The 19,856-nt window shown below is 43.0% G+C and overlaps 6 protein-coding genes across 6 annotated transcripts; 3 read left to right on the top strand and 3 right to left on the bottom strand.

Annotated features, from left to right (window-relative positions):
* EAE98_006991 (uncharacterized protein) lies at positions 1-4,501 on the bottom strand (the record flags this gene model as incomplete). Its single annotated transcript, XM_038954614.1, has 4 exons — positions 1-1,750; positions 1,804-4,017; positions 4,076-4,169; positions 4,219-4,501. The coding sequence occupies 4 exons, from the start codon at positions 4,499-4,501 to the stop codon at positions 1-3; spliced, it is 4,341 nt and encodes a 1,446-aa protein (XP_038809294.1).
* Positions 4,502-6,267: 1,766 nt separating this feature from the next.
* On the bottom strand, positions 6,268-8,355 carry EAE98_006990 (uncharacterized protein; the record flags this gene model as incomplete). The annotated part of the gene is made up of 5 exons (XM_038954613.1): positions 6,268-7,239; positions 7,293-7,375; positions 7,426-8,014; positions 8,071-8,245; positions 8,297-8,355. 5 exons carry the CDS (start codon positions 8,353-8,355, stop codon positions 6,268-6,270), a joined length of 1,878 nt encoding a protein of 625 aa, XP_038809293.1.
* Positions 8,356-9,013: 658 nt separating this feature from the next.
* EAE98_006989 (uncharacterized protein) lies at positions 9,014-11,042 on the top strand (the record flags this gene model as incomplete). Its single annotated transcript, XM_038954612.1, has 7 exons — positions 9,014-9,073; positions 9,135-9,239; positions 9,327-9,891; positions 9,958-10,090; positions 10,158-10,304; positions 10,547-10,871; positions 10,941-11,042. The coding sequence occupies 7 exons, from the start codon at positions 9,014-9,016 to the stop codon at positions 11,040-11,042; spliced, it is 1,437 nt and encodes a 478-aa protein (XP_038809292.1).
* Positions 11,043-12,134: 1,092 nt separating this feature from the next.
* On the bottom strand, positions 12,135-13,704 carry EAE98_006988 (uncharacterized protein; the record flags this gene model as incomplete). The annotated part of the gene is made up of 5 exons (XM_038954611.1): positions 12,135-12,173; positions 12,222-12,668; positions 12,719-13,065; positions 13,118-13,487; positions 13,546-13,704. The coding sequence occupies 5 exons, from the start codon at positions 13,702-13,704 to the stop codon at positions 12,135-12,137; spliced, it is 1,362 nt and encodes a 453-aa protein (XP_038809291.1).
* Positions 13,705-14,424: 720 nt separating this feature from the next.
* Positions 14,425-16,977, top strand: EAE98_006987 (uncharacterized protein). The gene is made up of 3 exons (XM_038954610.1): positions 14,425-14,955; positions 15,009-16,468; positions 16,516-16,977. The coding sequence occupies exons 1-3, from the start codon at positions 14,488-14,490 to the stop codon at positions 16,778-16,780; spliced, it is 2,193 nt and encodes a 730-aa protein (XP_038809290.1). The 5' UTR covers positions 14,425-14,487; the 3' UTR covers positions 16,781-16,977.
* Positions 16,978-18,146: 1,169 nt separating this feature from the next.
* EAE98_006986 (uncharacterized protein) lies at positions 18,147-19,499 on the top strand (the record flags this gene model as incomplete). Its single annotated transcript, XM_038954609.1, has 6 exons — positions 18,147-18,208; positions 18,272-18,291; positions 18,437-18,516; positions 18,587-18,969; positions 19,031-19,126; positions 19,187-19,499. 6 exons carry the CDS (start codon positions 18,147-18,149, stop codon positions 19,497-19,499), a joined length of 954 nt encoding a protein of 317 aa, XP_038809289.1.
* Between the last annotated feature and the right edge of the window lie 357 nt (positions 19,500-19,856).

Genomic DNA, 19,856 nt, shown 5'->3' with positions numbered 1-19,856 from the left:
TCAAGCAACAGTGACGAAAAAGTTACTCTGCCCCTCCATCCTCTCCACCTTCCCCATCTTACTAATCTCATCACCAACCGCCATTCTCAATTTTTCTACTGTAGCCGGACTATCCAAATTCCATCCTCGTTTCCCCTCCTCAGAACTCATTCCCAATCCATTATCTTCTCTCGCACTCCCCACAGCCATTCTCAACGCAAAGAAAACCCCCGCTCCCAAAAACAAGGGTGGTTCACCCACCCCTTTACTACTCTGTACACTTTTTAACCCCTGCCACATTTTTTCTTTTCCCTCCTCATCTTTAAGGAACGAAACATTGAAAATCTGTGGAATATCCGCAAACCCAGGTATCTTGTAAGTACCTGGACCTTTCGTAAACAACTGTCCCTCCTTCGTCCATAGACTTTCTTCCATAGTAAATAAGCCCAATCCCTGTACATAAGCCCCCTCAATCTGACCATAGTCAATTGCTGGATTAATGGATCTCCCGATATCCATTAAAATATCTGTCCTTAAAATCGTATGATGACCCGTGAGTACATCGAGTTTAACCTCAGTAGCAGCTACTCCTTGAGTAAAGTAATAGTACATATCCTTGACCTTTTCTTTATCATAGATTCCCCATTCGTATCCAATCCTTGGCATCTTCCAAAATCCGCTCGCACTTAGATGAACTCGGTCTCTGTATGCCGCGTGTGCCAAGTCTTTCATACTCGTGTCCTTTCCCAACCTTTCTCGATACGGCGCTAAGCGTTCATTTAACTGTTTGCAAGCATCCATGATTGCCATACCATTCAAATCACTTCCCGAACTCGCAGCAGTAGGACTTGCATTTGCGGTCTGGTAACTTGACGTATCTTGAGTGAAGACTGATGATACTGGAATACCCAGTTCTTGTGCACAAATTTGAGTCATTTTAGTGTATAAACCTTGACCCATTTCTGTACCTCCGTGGTTAAGAAGAACAGAACCATCGGCGTAGATTTTCAGGGACGCGGACGCTTGATTCAGATGAAGGGCTGTGGCAAAAGAAAGACCGAATTTGGTTGGAAGAAGTGATATACCTCGCTTGCGATACTTGTGTTCTTTGTTGTATTTCTCAATCTCAAGAAGACGTTGGGAGTACTGTGTTTCGTGCTTGATTTTTTCTAAGAGAAGTGGGACATTCCAGTCTTGATTAATAGTTTGGAGGAAGGGTGTATGATCTCCTTGTTTATAGAGATTCATAAATCGGAGTTCATCGATGGGTATGTTTAGTCCTTCGGAAATGGCAGTCATGTATGTTTCAGCAAAAAACATAGCTTGCGGCCCCCCAAACCCACGAAATGCTGTGTTACTATGGGTATTCGTTTTGCACACATAACCCCGTAACAAGACGTTAGGAATTTCGTAACAATTTTCAAAGTGCGTCAAACATCGACCCATCACTGCAGCCGACATATCTTGTGAAAATCCAGCATTGTTATATATATCCGCTTCAAGTGCAATCAGCTTCCCATTGGATTGGACACCAACCTTCCAACGAGCTTGTATAGGATGACGTTGTCCACTTGTAATCATATCTTCGTCTCGATTTAACATGCATCGAATTGGACGTTTGGTTTTCTTAGCTGCGACAGCAAGGAGACATGCAAGTTGAACGCTGCGGGATTCTTTACCACCAAAAGCTCCTCCCATGCGTTTCACTCGAGCATTGACACGAGAGCTGGGTACGCCGGTTACTTGAGCTACGAATTCTTGGGTTTCCATGCTATGAGAATTCTTAGATGTTGTTTGAGCTGATGAACACTTGACTTGGCTTACCTATTCTGCGTTGAAGACCACACTTCATATGTTCCATCTTCCTTATTCGGAATCACCATTGCGGCGTTGGTTTCAAGGTAGAAGTGTTCCTGGCCGCCTATCCTAGTAGTGCCTTCGAATATCTTGTCGCAAGATGCCCAAATGTCGTTCATTTTGTCTTCGATTGCAGCTCCTTTCTTTAACATCTTTCCATAAGGAAAATAGCTATCTGCCTTGATTGCTTCATCAATAGTCAATATGACTGGAAGATCTTCGTACTCAATTCGAACGGCTCTAGCAGCGGCCTGTGCTTGTAGAGCAGTTTCTGCAAAAACTAAACCAATAGGCTGACCATGAGAAAACACTTTCCCGTCCGCAAATAATGGTTCATCTTTTACAATTGATCCCCATAGATTCACATCTATTGGAATATCATTAATATCGACGTAGCCTAGAGCAAGTCCTGATTCAATCGCAGGCGCCCAATCTACCTCCAATAATTTTGCATGCGCACGACTAGATAAAACCATAGCACCGAATAATTCTCGATGCTGTCTAGGCATATCGTCTATGTATTCTGCTTCTCCTGTTGTCTGTTTGAGGGCCGATAGATGTGGTATTTGTTTCCCTACAACACGTTGCTCATACGGGTTATGGTTGTCTCTAGTACCCGAGGAAATCTCTCGATGTATTTCATTGATGAGATCAGGATCCACCTTTCCCAATCCAAAGTCCGAAACGACTTCATGCCAGAATCTGAAGAATAAAGATATAGCCAGTGTTCGACGGTATGATGCCATTCCACCAGGAACGTCGTATTTCAAATCGAATTCTTCGGCTAAGCTCATCATAGATTCATTAAGAGTGGTGGAACTGTACCACTTATTGCCAAGCAAGCACTTCATAGTTTGGGGGGCCATGATAGTTGTTGGTGCCATTCCGCCATAGACTAATGATACTTCTGAGACGATACCATCCTTGTCAAGTCGCACACGAAAGGCGGCCGTAACAATTGCAATATCATCATCCTTCCTCTTGGCTTGCTTATATGCTTTGGTGATTTCTTTCACATTCGGTGGTGGCAAGGGAACTCGAACATCAACTATCACCGCATCGATTGGAAGCTTCGTCGTACGATATGATACGAAGAAGTCGGACATGGGTAAATCTTTAATTCCCTGAGATTTGCTTCGAATTGTCAAGATAGCACCCGCTGCCATGAGCACAGGATTGATGTCAGAAATAGGAGAAGCAGTAACAATATTTCCTGCAAAAGAAGCAACATTGCGAATTTGTCTTCCGGCGAAGTAACGGAGTTGCTTTCTTACTGCCTCGAAAACCGAACCTCTCTCACCAAGTCGTCGAGAGAGCTTTCGGCAAGTATCCTCTACATCAGTCAGGGAAGCATTTGCGCCAAAGACAATTTCTGAACACGATTGAAGATGCTCATCATCATCTGGAATATTGATATCTCGAAGCTCCTCAATATCCGAAACATAAACTGAGACTGGGAACGAAGAGTATTTGAATCGGACTTCAACCTGAGTTTCGCTAGCTCCGCATACAAGCTTAGCTGTGGGATATGATTTTTTTATTAGGAGAAGTTGGTGAAGAGTTGTTGGTAAGAGCCAGGCATTTGTGTCATTTCCATAATACAACGGCTTTTTGGTAAAGTTATGGAGAGCTGGTGGAAATATGAGTTCAGTCTGAGCTTGGTAAGGAATAAAGGAATGTTGAATATCTTTCGGATTAGAAAGGCTCGAGCTATCATAAGTAATAGTTTTATCATTGTTCGAGCTCGCCGAGCTTTGAGAAGAACGGGTGGGGCTCTCCTCTGAAGAGTCTCCTGGAGAACTGGTTCGAGATCCGCATGAACCACTGTTTGGTGAATCTTTACAACAGCCACCAATTCTCCCACAAGAAGCACTACTCCCTGCATCGACGGGATCAAGGTACGAATGCAATGGAACATGAGGAAGATCTGCCTCAGAAGTACCTTCATCGACATTATCTGACTTGGGAATGGTCAGCTTTCCTTTGAGGTCATCAGTGATGAAAGTTCTCGCAGCCTGTAAAATAGGTTTATATCCGGTACATCTACAAAGGTTACCATCCAGATGACCTTCCAACTCTACATCATTAGCAGATAGTTGAAATGACTTTGACAGAGGATCGTAGGAGTTTCTGATCAAGGCATACAATGACATGACAATACCAGGAGTACAAAAGCCACATCTAGAGGATTTCGATTAGTTTGGTTCACAGATTATACTGTGATAGTAGAGTATCTTACTGCGACCCGTGTAGTTTTGCTATACGTTCTTGCAATGGGTGAGGATTTTCTGTATTTCCGATGCCTTCGATAGTGATGACATGCTTCCCAACGACTGTAATTCATTAACTTTGGAAGATCGATGCGTGATCATGAATAATTACCTCCTATTAAAGGGAACAGACAAGCGTTCACGGCAACGTGCTTTATCTTTTGGCCTTCGGAAGACTTTTTAAAAGTTTGAAGCACAACAGTACACGCTCCGCATCCTCCTTCACCACATCCAAGCTTTGTACCCTTGAGATCATCCTGGGACCTGATAAAATCTAAAAGTGTCCATTGAGGATTTGGGTTATGGAGGTTTATCCTTGTTCCATTTAGATAGAATTCCAATGTAGAATCTTGGAAAATTGACTGAATTTCCGATTTTAATGGTAGAATTCCCATAGTTGATGAATGTGCAAAGTCGAGTGCAACGATGAGCCAGAAGACTGGGGGAATTTTGTTTGGAAAGCCATTTTGCTCGAGTGGCTTGATACAAAATCAAGCACTGCACAGCTGATAAATTCGGATTGGCTACTCAAGTTGTTGAGCAATGAGGATGGATGATCATGTCTTCAAAATGGATGGTGTTGTATATGCAGGGCGACGTATTGGTGGTAGTAAGATTGCTGGTGCTGGGCATGAACGATAAGCTTAGTGCCAATCCGATAGGCTATCACGTAAGCTACTAGCCCCCTAAGAAGGAAAACCATCAGCACGACAAACCGCTCCACAGTCCACTCCATCTCGTATCCAACCACAAACGATCATTTTATCATCAACTCGCATTCGTGCATGCAGGACCACGATAGCTTGATTATATACTGACTTGAATGTCGAATAATTCCTTGGGAGATGATGTATCCCACATGGAAAAGAGTCTGGAATCTGGATGTCCTTGGAAAGCTATGAGGACCAAGTCAACACTCATCATGTCGTGTGCGACGCACATTGGAGGTGCTGCCCTCTCACCTGAAAGCTGCCGGAAGATACTAGTGCACCATCTAGAAAGTATATAACTCCGAAGCTAGATGCACATACCACAAGATGGCAAACTACGAGAAGAGTAACCTTTATATCTTAGCGGCGGAGTTGCATGATTTCTCGCAGCACGAGTTGTAAGTTCCATAATAATGTTCATTCTCAAGTCCAATGATATGGATTGCTATATCGTAGTCCGATGTCATTGTTCAAGGAGGGGTCGAGTGCCCACAATTTGGATGAAAAGGGAAGGAACATGTGTGGTGCTTGCTTTTTAGATGAGAGGCACCTTATCAATCTCAAAGTTCTCCACAGCCCGCCATAGTCCTTGTACTGCACTATCTTTTATTTGTCTTTGATGCTTTACTTTTCCTTTTGAGTGCAGCTCATATCGCAAGTCGTTTGGCAGACTCCATGAGGTCTACCGTGTGTAGTCTCCACTATTTTTTGATCAAGCATGGACTCAGGTGCAGTGAACTTTCATGTATTATGTATTGAATATTGTAAGATAATATAACACAAGGTACATTGCAACTGTAGTGCATTTGGCAACGACCGTCGATAAAGTGCCACGATTGCGCTGTTTCGACACCCTAACGGAGCTGATTCCGTCAACCCGAAGAATTTTGTTTGGTCGGCTTTTCTTTCTCAGTCGAGGAATGCCACTGGGGTCGGGTAGGGCATAATTCTGTTCTTTAAATAAAGAGTAGTCAACTTTGATACCGGAGGATCTGTCCAGATATCCTCCGGTCAAGTTCTGTTCATGAAGGAGTGAGCCACTCAGCCAATAGTCATCCATCTTTATTCGCTGTATAGAAAAGGATAAACATAGAACATGTATAATATTGAGACGTCTCTGGTGATCATGAGAGCGTGATCAATCATTTATTCTGCGATCTCATACTACACATAGGCCCAGAAACGTAGTCCTGCAGAGTTAGCTACTTGTGCCGCAAAACATGAGGGACATCTTCACGGTCCAATCAAGTACCTAGAGATACACATGGTAGGTGTTCTCTTACTCAGGGTGCATCTGACTCTATTCATCCTTCGGGTAGCAGCTTTGTTTGTTGTTTAGGCTTTTGGCTGGTTTTAGATCGCTAATATTTGATATCTATTTAAAGATATTCTGCTGCTCCATTCCCGTATGGCAGTGTTTTTATTTACTTCTCAAATAATTAACCTCACAATCAACTTTTCAGAAATTCACTATAATAGTCCTCCAGCCACTTTGCAACCTCGGCTCCAGCATCTTCATTTCCGTCACCAGACATACAAAACCTTTTGAGGGAACCAACATATCCATCAGGTCTAACATTCAAAACAACGATCTCATCATCTCTGACGTCGCCTACCCACTTATGCGTATAGCTTCCTTTATGAGAGTGAGAATCTCCAGCATCTTGAGGAATATCGTCCACATAGATTGTCCAGCTGCTTTCTTGCAAGCTTATTGGTAAATCTGCAATCTCGAACTTCTCTTTGTTCATCTCCGTCACCAATGCGTATGTAAAAAACTTACTTACACCTATGTATCTATTTGGTTGAATATATTCATCCGATTCCGTCTCTTGTGGTGTATAAGAATTTGCGGCTGCAGAAGTGTGATCGAGAGTTTGTGTAAGATTGGAAAATCTTTGGAAAATATGCCCTAGACAAGCAGACCACCTATGAACGTCTGATAGGAAGAAGAATATGCGAAATTGCCCAAACAGAGGAATTTCAAGCTGTAAATCGACAGGATTTGCATCAATATACCTAGTCACCCTAGCGGGTGGCAGCAGCGCACCAGATCGCAATACACCACTACTTCTCTCGCCGCTTAATCTTAGCTTAGATTCTTTGCGTTGTGTTACTTCATTGGCAGCTTCTGCGTTCAGAACATTCTTGCCATATTCCGCCAGTCCAGAAATAAACCTGATGTTTTGCGCAAAGTTCTCGGCAAGCGCTACGGGATCTCCGGCAGAGTAAGCATTGGCATGTTCGAAATCAAACGCGAGGAGATCTCGAGCAACAGCCTGTCGTTCTTGCGTATATGTTTCCAAAAGAGAGGGGAGCGCGATATTTTTGATGGTAAGGGCCAATTTCCATGAAAGATTGAAGGAGTCATGCATCGATACATTCATGCCCTGCGCGGCTTTTGGGGAGTGATTGTGTGCAGCCTGTTCTGCTATTAGACTCAGATGAACAAGTAAGATAGTGCATGGCCACTTACATCTCCAACAATAAAAACCCGCTGTGTATCATCTGAGAAGCGTTTGGCCGCTCGCTGTCCAAATTTATATACAGCAAACCATTCTATAAGGTTAGTAGTCTTGAAAATCGCTAGGGGAAGAAAGCTCTCTCACCAATACGCTTCCACGTCAATTTATATGGACTGAAAATCTCCTCGGCTCTCTTCATCACAAAATCTTGAACAACTTCTTTGGAGTCCTCCTCTGCTGTGTCCTGCAACTCAATATAGAGTCTCGTCATATTTCGCTCCCTTGGAATGGAAAGAATCGCTCCTTTCTCCGATTGAACTATAGTCTTACTCCATAGATCCGGAAATTTCGTTTCAATTACTGCATCCAAGATGCCCCACACACTCCCACTCTGATCTCCTTCCATATCTGCACCATCAATGCATTTTCTTACATTCGAATGCGCTCCATCGCATCCTACAAGATATTTTGATTTCAAAAGCTTATCCTCACCTGTTTGGGTATCTTTGTACTTTACGACTATATCCTCAGTTTCAGAAGTCGGCTGTACGAGTCCAACGAAAGAAGAATTTCTTTGTACCTCAACTCCTCGGGCTCTCAGATCCTGAATAAATACATCTTCAATCATTCCTTGATGAATGAGTAGAAGGTTCGGATCCAACAAATCGACTATATCTTTTGGGTAATGAATTTCTCTAGCCGTACGATGAAGCTTTTCCTCCACTGTGGATTTCTATTCATTGTTAATTTTTCTTTGCGCAATCAGAGACTTAACCGTGAAGTACTTACCCAGTAACAGATATCATACACCTTGACCCCTCTCTCAAGTAAAGAATCCGCAAGACTGAGCTGTTTGAGCGTCTCAATGGTTTTAGGTTGCAGGCCATCGGCTCGGCCGGTTGCAGTTGAAGAAGGTCTGTCATCGAGAATAGCGACCTGGATTCCGTAGCGTGCAAGAGTACAACTTTGTTCTGTCAGTGAGGTGTACATAGGGGGAATTACCGGACTCACTCACGCTAGCATAAGACCTGCTGGGCCTGCTCCGATAACAGTCACCTGATTTACAATATCCATGGTATTCAGCAACGTCGTATCGACCTATTTAGAAATAACTTTGAAAATAGTAGAATTCGATAATTCAATTTAATCGGAATACCTCCGTTAACCATAGGCTTAAAGAGATATAGCAAACGACGACCCAAATGTAGCACATCAAAATCAAGTCCTTGTCAAGTTCCCCAGATAGGAAGATTGTCTAATTTAGCGCCGAGTCCATCATCACCTATCAATTTTGCAAGAGTCAAGCTTCGGCATTGTGCATCATGTAATGCCAACACATGGTCTTTCCGACGTTCTTGCCCAATCAAGAGAGGTCCTGCGCGGGTGAGGGGCAACGCCACTAATGAACTGGGCGCTGTGGCGATCAGATAGGCGGGGTACATATGCCTTGATCATTGGTGAGCTTGTGCTACGATGTAACTTATCGGTGATTTATCGTGCATATCTTAATGATATTGAAGAAGTCCTGGGGACATTATCGTGAAACTTATCTTTTTTGGAATGTCCAGCTACTTGATTATGGAATCCCGTTGAGAATCATCAAACATCAGTCCTTCGATATTAGAATATACGATATATATGATATTTCATCATTAGATACTGCTTTGGCCGTTTTATTATTGTTTTGTCACTGGACGCTACTGAATTAGATTCATATGTTTCAAGTACCATTATGTCTTTCTCAGCTCCAGTGAAAGAGAAAATCATCCGCAATGAAGAGAATAAGCTGAAGGTGACTTCCATCTTGACTCCTGTATTTCAGTATTTGTCGATAGTACTAAACATAAAGCAAGGTGATAATAGTCGGCGCTGGTCTCGGTGGTTTAGGCGCTGCAATTGCAATATCTCTCGCCGGTCATTCAGTTACCGTCCTCGAATCTGCCCATGAGATAGGAGAGGTACATTATAATTTCCTCCGTCCCAAAACCACCATTCCGTAGCCCAAAAACGTATCAATTGACTAATTTCCACCTCGGGGCTTACAGGTGGGTGCTGGCATCCAAGTTCTCCCTCCCACATCTCTGATCCTCCGTGACTGGGGATTGCTCCCTTATCTCTCTGCTCACAGTACCTCCCCAACAAAAGTCAACATGATTTCGTGGAAAGGAAACTTAATTTCATCCATGGATTTTAGAGAGAGTGCGGCACAATATCCGGGCTCCGTGTATTGGGATTTTCATCGTGCGAATCTACATAGAGGACTGTATGAACGAGCGTTGGAATTAGGAGCTAAAGTGAAAGTAGGAATGAGAGTTGTAGACGTGGAGATTCTAGAGAATGGGGCTAGAGTTATTGTTGAAAAACGCAGAAGTGAAAAGAGAGAGGAGGAAGAGGAGGGAGATTTGACCGCGGATCTAGTAGTTGGTGCGGATGGAATATTCAGTAAACTGCGAGAAGTGATGTTAGGACGAGAAGACGAGCCACATTTGACAGGAGACTTGGCTTACAGGTTGTTGTTATCTACTAAGGATATGTTAGCCGACGAAGAACTGGCGGATTTCGTAAAGAACCCGCAAGTGAATTATTGGATGGGTCCAAAAATGCATGCTGGTAAACATCTTCCTCTATTCCATCTCGGAATTTGCTGGGATGCCATTGAATTGACATGTGTACTAGTGAACTATGTCCTTCGAGGCGGGGAATTGTTCAATATGGTTCTTCTCGTTCCAGACGATATGCCAGCTGGTGCCACAACCTTGGAAGGCAACGTGGAGGAGATGCGTGCACTATTCAAAGATTGGGACCCAAGGTAATTACCGGCTTCTCCCAAGATATTGCCCTTGGTGATACTTCTTCATTCATTGACTTTGGCCCAGAATTCCAAAATTGCTCGGCATGTGTGGGTCTGTGTATAAATGGCGTCTTTGCACTCGCCCTGGTCTCGACAACTGGAGCCATCCCTCCGGCCATTTCACTCTTCTTGGGGATGCGGTCCATGCTACGCTTCCTTATCTTGCTTCTGGGTATTTTAAATTTTTCCTTTTCTAATTCTCGGTATTGCCGTGATTCTTTGGAGGTGTGTTCTTGCAAATATAGTCTATTTGCAATGATCACTTGAATCTTCTAGCCTCTTATTAGTTGAGAAACTCATCTGATTTTCACTACCAAAATTCTTCCGTGCATGATCTGAACTTCAAAAACCCAATCGTTGTTTCGTCATCCCATCTCATTTTCTATCGCCATCAAAGACCTAACCCCTCGACAGCGCAGGAATGTCACTCGAAGACGCCGCTGTCCTCGGTGAGCTCCTCTCCCACTATCCCAATTCCTCCTCCACCGTTCCTACTACATCGAACCTCAAGTCATCCTTCCTCCGACATACCCTCCCCATTTATCAAGCCCTGCGTGCACCTCGTACTCAAACCGTCGTCGAGCGAGGAAACATCCAGCAATATCTCTACCATCTTCCAGATGGCCCCGAACAAATTGAGAGAGATCGGAAGATGCGACAGCAAGAAGAGGGAGAAGCTTTGGCATGGAGAGATAAGGGGCTTGCGCCATGGTTGTTGGGATACCGGGTTTCGGATGCGGTGAGTGATTCTGATTTTGGCTTCATTTCAGTTTGAGTTATGGAATGAAAGACTGATAATCTATCTCAGGTTGAAAAACTGTGGGTCCCTTTCAGAGAACAAGCTGAGGATGAAATCGGGATGAATAATGAGGCTAAGAACGACCGAGAAAGTCGAGATGCTAGATTATGATATCAAAAACACGTGTATATATATATAATTGCCTTCATTATTCAATCCAAAAATATCCGAGACGGTATACGTGAAAGCTTCATCAATGGCTGAACCAGAGCTACGGTGATTATGAATGACTATAAGTATCACAATCCAGGCTAAAGTTCCTAAATTTCCTAAATTTAAGGTAATTCCCTGAAAACTCCTACCCTGTGGAAAAACTAATAACGGAAGTTCTGAATGCGTTGAAATATCTCATATGGCATGCGGGCGGTTTATTCATCGCTGCTTGACCAGGAATTTCTGGATGTAGGTCCCATGGAGCCACCTAATCCTCTATCAAGTTTCTGCACATGTGCTAATGATTTCTCAGTTGCAGCCTTGACTGTTCACTTGGAGAACTGCACTAGAACATTACCTTGGATGCGAATACACAGTCTCGAGAAGAACCTGACTTTGAAGCTCCACCTCACCAGGTAGGCTTCAGTCGGCGACCCTCCGTCGAGTTGCTGGAGATCTTAATGAGGCCACTTTCTATTGAACGACTGAGTCCTAATCGTTGTATTCTGAAATCTCCCCGCGAAACTTCTCGAGTCAACAAAATATCCACAGTTCGTTTATATTTCTCCCATTCACTTGATCGGGAGTTCTTATTGAAGGAATGATCATCACAGAATTACACAGCATTCACATCTCAGCCTTCCAGAAGATTTGTTTAAAAAAGGTATCATTGTCGCTAGTGAAAAATGTAGTTCAATACACTCATTCCATACATCCATCCATTCATCCATCCACATAAACACTTTTATAACCAACGCTATGCCTTTGGCTTACTCTTCAATTGCAACAGATTAAATACCTTCACCATCTGATAATGACACAGGAAGAGATAGGCCCACCATTCCTACCGAATTCCTGCGACCATGAACCATAGTTCGTATACACCAAATAGAGAATCCAAAACATGGATATGTATGCACCGAAAATTAAAAGGATATTATACACGTGTAAAGGTTCTCCATGCATCTTGGTAAAACTTTGTTAAAACTCATCATTCGTAATGGAAGAAAGGAATTTCTATCGAAGGAAGTACATGATTTGTGAAGCACATCATATCTTGCTCACAACCACGTTAAGACAATCCAATACCTGTAATCTGTCAGTAAGTGCAGTGTGATAAAGTTTTGATGAACTTACCCCCTCGGCAATGACTCCTTGGTTGTAAAGATGCTTGCTAATTCCTTTAACCAGCTCCATCTGTTCTTCTGGTGTCAAACCGTTAATCACTGTTTCGATGACACCCCCAAGTGAGACTTTGTAGATAGCAATGAAGCTGTGAAAATAAACGTAGGCGAAGAAACCCATGATAAATTGACAATCCATACGATCAGTAATTCCACCGTGTCCAGGAATCGAGTCGCCAAAATCCTTGATTTTGAAAGTCCGCTTGAGTCCAGAAGCAAAGAATCCGCCAAATGGTGCAATGAGTGATGCAAAGGTACCAAAGACAAGGATATGACCCTGCATGGGTGCCATGGAGAATGATTTCCAGACTGGAAACCAGATGGGAAGTTGATAGGTATGAGGCAAGAAAACTGGGTTTGGAGTACACTCAAGACCAGTCCAGAGGTTGGCGCCAAGATCCTGTCGGGAGTTAGTGGCCGTACGAGTTTCTGAGTGAAGACTCAACTTACATTTACTGGGCAAATGAAATATTTGTATCGCATGAGGACATTAGTCATACCGACACCGAAAATGATTGTCAGAATCCAGGCACCAACAAATCCTTCCACGGTTTTCTTGGGTGAGAGTTTAATGAGCTGTGTTCGACCGAATGTGATACCGCAGATGTAAGCAAATATGTCATTGCAGATGACGAGAGATACTGGAAGGAAGAACCAAATCATTCCCTCAAAAACGTTGTTCATGATGAAATGGGCTTGAACCACAATAAGGTAAAGGGCCATGTGAGTCCAGGCAAATTGCGTAAATTGGAACTTGTAATGTCCGGCCTGGAGAGAAGCGACGAAGAACACAAACCCTTCACACTGTTAGCATTGCCCGATTTCTTTCTCCTAAGATATTCTCCCTACCAATGGTATAAAGCATAAAGCTGATGAATCTGTGATGTGTCGCAAAGGGCAGCAAGACTTTATCGACCAACACAATGTGCTTGAAATAGTAAATCACACTCTCGCCATACAAGAAGTACATCGTCGTCGCCAACCAATACCAATTCAACGCCTTGGTGAAACGCAATCGACGAGCTCGGCTGGGAACGTTTGCAATCGCAATGACTTCCTTGAACGATATTATTTGTACTGCGGTGACAATCGCAATGATGTATATGTGCCCCATGAACATAGATGCAAAGAAACCCCCAATCATCACAAATGTCCATATTGATCGTGTAATAAATGTCTGCTTCTTCTTCTCGTATTCTGACGGCACAACTACATTGCTCTGCGGTCCAAAGTCATTAGCCAGCGCCCCAAGACAATGATAGATGCGCATATCTCACCTCCTGGTTTTTCTCATCGCTTGCACCATCTGTCTTCGAGATCTTTGGAGAGCTTGGCTCCGAGGCGGCCTCGCTGATATCTGAGAAACTGCTTCTGCGACCATCACTGCCGGCGCGACCATTTCGATGGTTGAACTTGATTCCCCTTGGTTTTGTCATCTTTGCAGAGCTCAAGAAGTACGAGTTTGCAAATTCTAAAGAGGTCTTGGCGGTGCGATTTTCCTCTTCGTCCTTTCAATTATCCGTGTCGCCAAATCCCGGATGCGTCAAGAGTGTCTTCTAGTTCCACCACTCCACATTCATAAAGATAAGTTATGCTTGAAGTAGGACTGCGCCGAAAGCAGAATCAAGTGATATGGTGAGCTTCGTAAAATTAGTTGAGAATGGGGTGGTCCTGAAGTGGGTGTACTTTTTTGGGGGAGTGATAGGAAGTTGTGGCTCCTCTTTGCTCCTACGTCAGCCAAAAAACCCTGGAAAATCAGAGTGTTTGCTTGTGATATTCGCGTCAATCGAAGCCTGATTCTAGTGAAGGAAAGCAAGAAAAAAATGTTCAATTTTTCTATTTACAATGGATTGGGAGGGAGTTCATTCGTATCATTCAAATTTTCAAAGGAGATTCACTTCATGCAAACATCAATACTACCCATCAATACTCGTGTTATTTACCAGGTACCTTTTATTGTTGGTCTACGAGTCTGGTCCGTACCAGTACTAGCAAAATAATAAAGCAGCATTTCAAAGAAATTGCTGTTGCTCCACAATTAAGTGCGCAGATGGATAATTTAGTTCCGATTTCCGAAAGGCGGTGGCAGAAACTCGCAAGGCTGTGGCTGTATTCTAGTAATATTAATTCGAGTCGAGTTCAACATTTGGATTGATAAATTACCTACAAATAATTGCCACATCAATGTTTTCAGATAGTTTGATAATTATAGGGATGGAATGGCTCCTCACGAAGATGGAGAAAACAACTTCTCCGATGATGATTTCCTCAATGATATACCAGCAGATGCCCTAGACGCACTCGAGAATAATGCCATAGCATTTACCCAAGCCCAGATTAAAGCCCCTCCTTCTTCTGATTATGGGGATGAGTTTGACGACGATGATTTGGATGATGCGGTCGTTATAGATGAAGCCAGAAGTGCCCCTGCGGTTGTGCCTTATATACCTCGAAACAATGTCAATCAAGCTGTTCGGCAAGAACAATTTCAACAGCAACTCTATGGAGATACAGATATTTTGAATAGGCCAAGAGATTACATTGGGCCTGCTCGTCCTCGACAACCAGAACACTTACCACAGCTATTTTCAAATCCAATCTCACGAGAGAACTCTAACCTTTCTCGGCCGACGACTCAATCGGTAGCGGACGGTGACAATGAGGCACTTAGAAAACTAGTGCAGGAGGTACTTCTGGTCGCAAATTATCGTCTTGAATAAGGTCACTGACTACTTTTCAGTTACAACAAAAAAACAAAGCTCTCGAGCAAGAGACTCTATCGAAAAATGGCGAAATCTCAATTCTACGTGGTAAAATAGACAAATCAGAAAAGGAATATGAACGCACACAAGCAGCGAGAGAGAAGTTACACGCGGAACAGTTGGCAAAGCTACAAAAAGATAGAGAAGCGGCTGAACTCGCCGCGAGAAATGCTACAATCGAGCGTGATTTCACGAAGCAAGATTTATTCGAAGAGACCGAAAGAGTCAAAAGGTTAAATAAAGCAAAAAATCCTAAGGATGCACAGGTTATGACCCCGAAGAAGACAAAGTCAATGCCATTTAGGGACGGCTTTGATGATGACGAGATTGAGCTCCTTTCTCCTAGCAAGACATCCCCATTGAAATTTCAAAAACGGCAACCTGGCACGCCTTCGAGAGCAGCAAAGCGGAAACGCAAAGCTAATGACAGCCCTTCAGCTAGTGCTTTAGATATGCTACCTGTTCCAGATCTACTTTCAGAACCACAGAAGGCTCCATTGTTGGATGAATCGATATTAGAGAGACTTGTCCTACAGGATGACCGATCGGATTTTCTTGCGGCCATGCTAGATCACCGACCGAACCGTGATCACTTGAGGACTCTAGAAGCATTTGGCAAGCATTCTCTACCATCATCCCCAGATGAATCTTTTTCATCCCTGATTCTTGGAGAAATGCCCAGGATCGGTATGAAAAAGCCTATTTCCGAAGTACCGGCTGAGTTTTGCTTGTTCCTAATACAATTATGGTCTAAGTGCATGGATGAAAAATGTTACACTCCGATTTATTTATTTGTTGACATTCTCACCTTTGCACTTGAGTTAAAAACGCTCTCGATTGTACCGCATATCATTGATCAACTCATTCCCCTGGCGCAGAAAACAGCTGATCTTGTCGCAATTCCTCGTTTCAATGGCGACCCTTGCGATCCTTATGATAAAGACATTAATGTATCCGCTTGCTTAGCTCTCACTCACCTCGCTGCTCTAGGCTGCGTTCCTGAACAAGAACATATAACCAGATTTTGGAAATTGATGAGATGGGACTTTGTTCTTCTTATGCTTAGTCAAAATCAACCACCAGCAGATTTCGAGTGGATGCTGCGAATTTTGTCTACTGGTGTTCTGAAAGATACTTTTGGTAGCAATCCAGTCGATAACCCGAGGTTTAAACCATCCACAAACGCTGGTCACATTATAGAACGTCTAACATACCCACTATTCGAGGTGCCTTGCCAACCTAACAGTGCGGCTAAAGCTGATCCTGATGTTGTCCTTAAATTACGCCTTCAGATCATATCCTTAATGACTGGTATGACTCGATCGCCCTATGCTGGAAATGCACTTGCTTCCCATCCAACTGCGATCGGTAGACTCATCAGTTTAATAAGCGATGAATTAGATGGCTTATATGACCATAAATCAGGTCGTGAGGATAGGTACGAGATTCTTCAAATTTTGCGACTACATCACTAACAATCCCCAGCGCCCGTCTCATTAGTCTTGCAACTCGTCTTTTATTTCACTTGGTCACTCAATATGAATTCGATATGCAAAAGAAGTTGTCAGTCATTCGCGGCGGGTCACAAAAGTATCTTCTTTGTCTGGCTAGATTAAATTTTTCAGAGGATGATTTAGTTTTCGAGTCAGGCATTGATCCAGATATCCCTGGGTGCGCATTAGAAATGTTAGAGATGATGGTTACGCCCGAAGAAGGAGAAGCGATACAAGAAGCCCTGTCGAATGTATAAATGTTAGTCTGGTGTATTTTTATGGCATGCATGATGGTATTCATATTGGAGTTGGCTTCTGGTTATAATGGATTTGGGTTTAGCGAGGCGCTGTGGACTTCTTTTTCCTTGATCTGACACCCGTTATTGGTGATTTGATTGAGAACATACCATTGTTGACTAATGCAAATATAAAACAAACAAACTCTCTTATGGAAGAATTCAAGAGCAAGAGTATGAGTGTATACAAAGTGTGGTTTCGATCAAGGTCTAGAATCTCTTGCTCTTTACAGTTGGGTATGTGTTACTAGGAGAATTTGGTAAGTGACCCAGGAGAGAATTGGAGTTAGATTCGAGAACGGGAATCACCGCTCAGAATTTTCAATGTCATTGTTGAAAACACGTGTTATATCTACGCTAGTGCTAGTTTACACGCTAATTATGATTGATTCTATCTTGAGTGCGAAAATGTCATTCGCTTTGGGGTGTGGCGAGATGCTTGGATTGGAATTTGAAGTTATCGAGTTTTTGTGAGATTTTGATGTTTTGAAGGAGTGAAGGAGGAGTGAAGATTTACTTACTGGGTGAGAGATAAAGAGGCAAGTTGCTTTTACAGGTGGTGTCGCGATTTGCAGCATGAATCACTGGAGTCAGGATCAGGCCAAAACTGACTACGCGGATATTTTCAATTTCTCTAGACAATCGCAGCAGTCGCATGACTTAAATTGATTTCCTCAGAGGTATCTTCGCTTGTGGTATCCAAACTTTCATTTGCTATCGATATAGACAATATCACGGCTAGTGCCGCATATTCAAGCTATGGAAGGAGGACATGAGAACAAAGAGATTTTCTTGGAGCATTGTTTCTTTTTGAGGAAATTTCAAGCTTTCGGTTGAGTGACATGCTTGGTCTATGCTAGTCGTTGATGTTAGGATTATTGGGGGTGTTTGATTATGGAGATCTCCGCGAGGTCGTCATTGTTTTGCAAGAGTTTTTGCTTTGAAAGTATGGGATTCGTTGCATCAGCCGCCTATCGTGGTGTTTGCCATTTACGAATCTTTGTCTATATTCAATAGGCTTCTGCTCGTTTAATGGCTGGCCATCTTAAGAAGTGTTCCCTACTCAGGCGTATCCATTCAGACATCTCAACTTCTTATAACTATATTATTCAACAACATTAATTTATTTCTCCCACCAAAGTTTGACATTCTTTTCAAACATCGATATGAGTGACGGCAGCGAAATCTTTGCCCTATCACCCGAAGTTCTTGCAAATACCCCCGCTTTAGAGCCGCCGCCGGGCGTAACGGCTCTGTCTGACAATCCAGAAAGCAGGGGATACATTCTTATCGTTATTAATACTATCATGACCTTTGCAATGACAGTATGCTTCATCATTCGAGTATATACGAAAGTGGCGATCCTGCGAAAAGTCTCTTGGAGCGATTGTTAGTTTACTCTTTTCCTTATTAGTCTGTTGATCTTGTTTCAGGAAGCTGATTGAATCATAGTCCTTCTACTGGTTTGCTATGTAAGTGGCATCCTATAACTATGCTTCACAGCGTGAACTTAACATCTCATTTGCCTACAGCTCTTTGCCGTGATACTTTTTATTACATGGACAATATGTACGCTTCTATTTCTTTTTGGCAAACTATGCACTGACATCTAATTAGTGGTGATTCCCGGTGGTAATATTGGGTTTCATCAATGGGATGTATCGTTATTGAATATAATATCCAAACGGAACTTAGTGGTATGTCTTGATTTATTTCATCAACTTCTGCATGACCATTTTCTGTCGAACTTGTCACTTATATTCCTAGGCATTATACATGAATCTCATTTTCCTTCAGCCCGCTTTGGGCACTATGAAGCTCTCTATATTCATCACGTACCTTGAAATCTTTCAGGGTTTACGCTGGATGCAAATCTGCGTTTACATCGGTGCAACATTCTCTACCGCTTTTTATCTAGCGCTCACAATTGTACAATTTTACGCCGCAACGCCCGTCGGCGGAGGAAGATTTGCTAAGATGATATTCATGCCCCGTTTTGCCCTACTAAAACGCATCACATTTGCAGTGACTGGTATTGCATTAGCCATTGATATATACCTTTTTGTCTTACCGCTTATTGCGGTCAGTAAGCTCCGTATACCGACGAGAAGGAAGATTTTTGTGATGATAGGATTTGGTATAGGATTATCGTAAGTCTGAACTTCTTTCGACCCACCGAAAAAGGTCTGTTTACTGAAAATGCCGTGATAGCGCTTGCATTTGTGCTGCACTAAGTTTTGTGTATCGTTACATCGATCACTGGAGTACCGATACTACATGGACTTCTCTCCCAGTCATTGTCTTAACGTCAGTACACACTCTCTCCGAGTATTCCACTAATGACGAACAGCGCTGATTTCAAAATAGATCTGTCGAATTATTCTGCGGCATTATAATAGCTTGTTTCCCGTCGTTGCTCCTTTTTTTCCGCAGACACTACGAACATTTTGCCAATGCGGGCGCGGCTTTATTGTCCTGGTTGCGTTGTGACCGACACAGGAAGTCAGATACAACAACCAAGGAATCTCAGTATTCAAGTTATCCTTCCGAACGAACACCAGCCGGTGAAGTAAATCTTTACCCCGATCTTGACTTCTTGACAACGCCTGGAGACATTGAGCGTACCGCCTTGGAAAAGCGAATGGAGAATAGAATTGGACTGGATGTGATCGCCGTGTGATGGGGTCCCAAGCGTTCGCGTATTTTTCGTTGGTAATATCGCTGCCATGGAGTGTTGTTAATGGATAAAATCATCATAATTTCTTCTTCTGCGTTAACACAGACTGCTCTGGTCGATCTATAGACTACAATGACGCAGGACTCGCGTGAGGCAATCTTCAGAGATCACGGGAAGCTTTGGGATTGCCTAGTCCAATGTTCTAGATAGTTTCAACTACCTTCTATGGACTGAAAACTCTGATGTCATCGGAAGGTTCTTGATATCTGCGAAAGGTGTATATAAAAGGTTCTGTTAGAAGAAATTCTGAACGTGCACCACAAGGTTAGCAACAGTGCTTTGAATGAAAGCCCTTATCCT

Source organism: Botrytis deweyae (assembly GCF_014898535.1).
Source record: "Botrytis deweyae strain B1 chromosome Unknown BDEW_015, whole genome shotgun sequence".
NCBI classification, from domain to species: Eukaryota; Fungi; Ascomycota; class Leotiomycetes; order Helotiales; family Sclerotiniaceae; genus Botrytis; species Botrytis deweyae.
Note: the sequence above shows the minus strand (reverse complement) of the source record. Positions and strands in the feature narration are given on the sequence as shown.

Excerpts from the sequence above, each read along its gene's own strand:
- EAE98_006987 (XM_038954610.1), top strand. The coding sequence starts at position 14,488 with ATGGCTCCTCACGAAGATGGAGAAAACAACTTCTCCGATGATGATTTC. Across the intron at positions 14,956-15,008 it reads TTAGAAAACTAGTGCAGGAG|TTACAACAAAAAAACAAAGC; the intron begins GTACTTCTGGTC and ends ACTACTTTTCAG. Across the intron at positions 16,469-16,515 it reads AAATCAGGTCGTGAGGATAG|CGCCCGTCTCATTAGTCTTG; the intron begins GTACGAGATTCT and ends AACAATCCCCAG.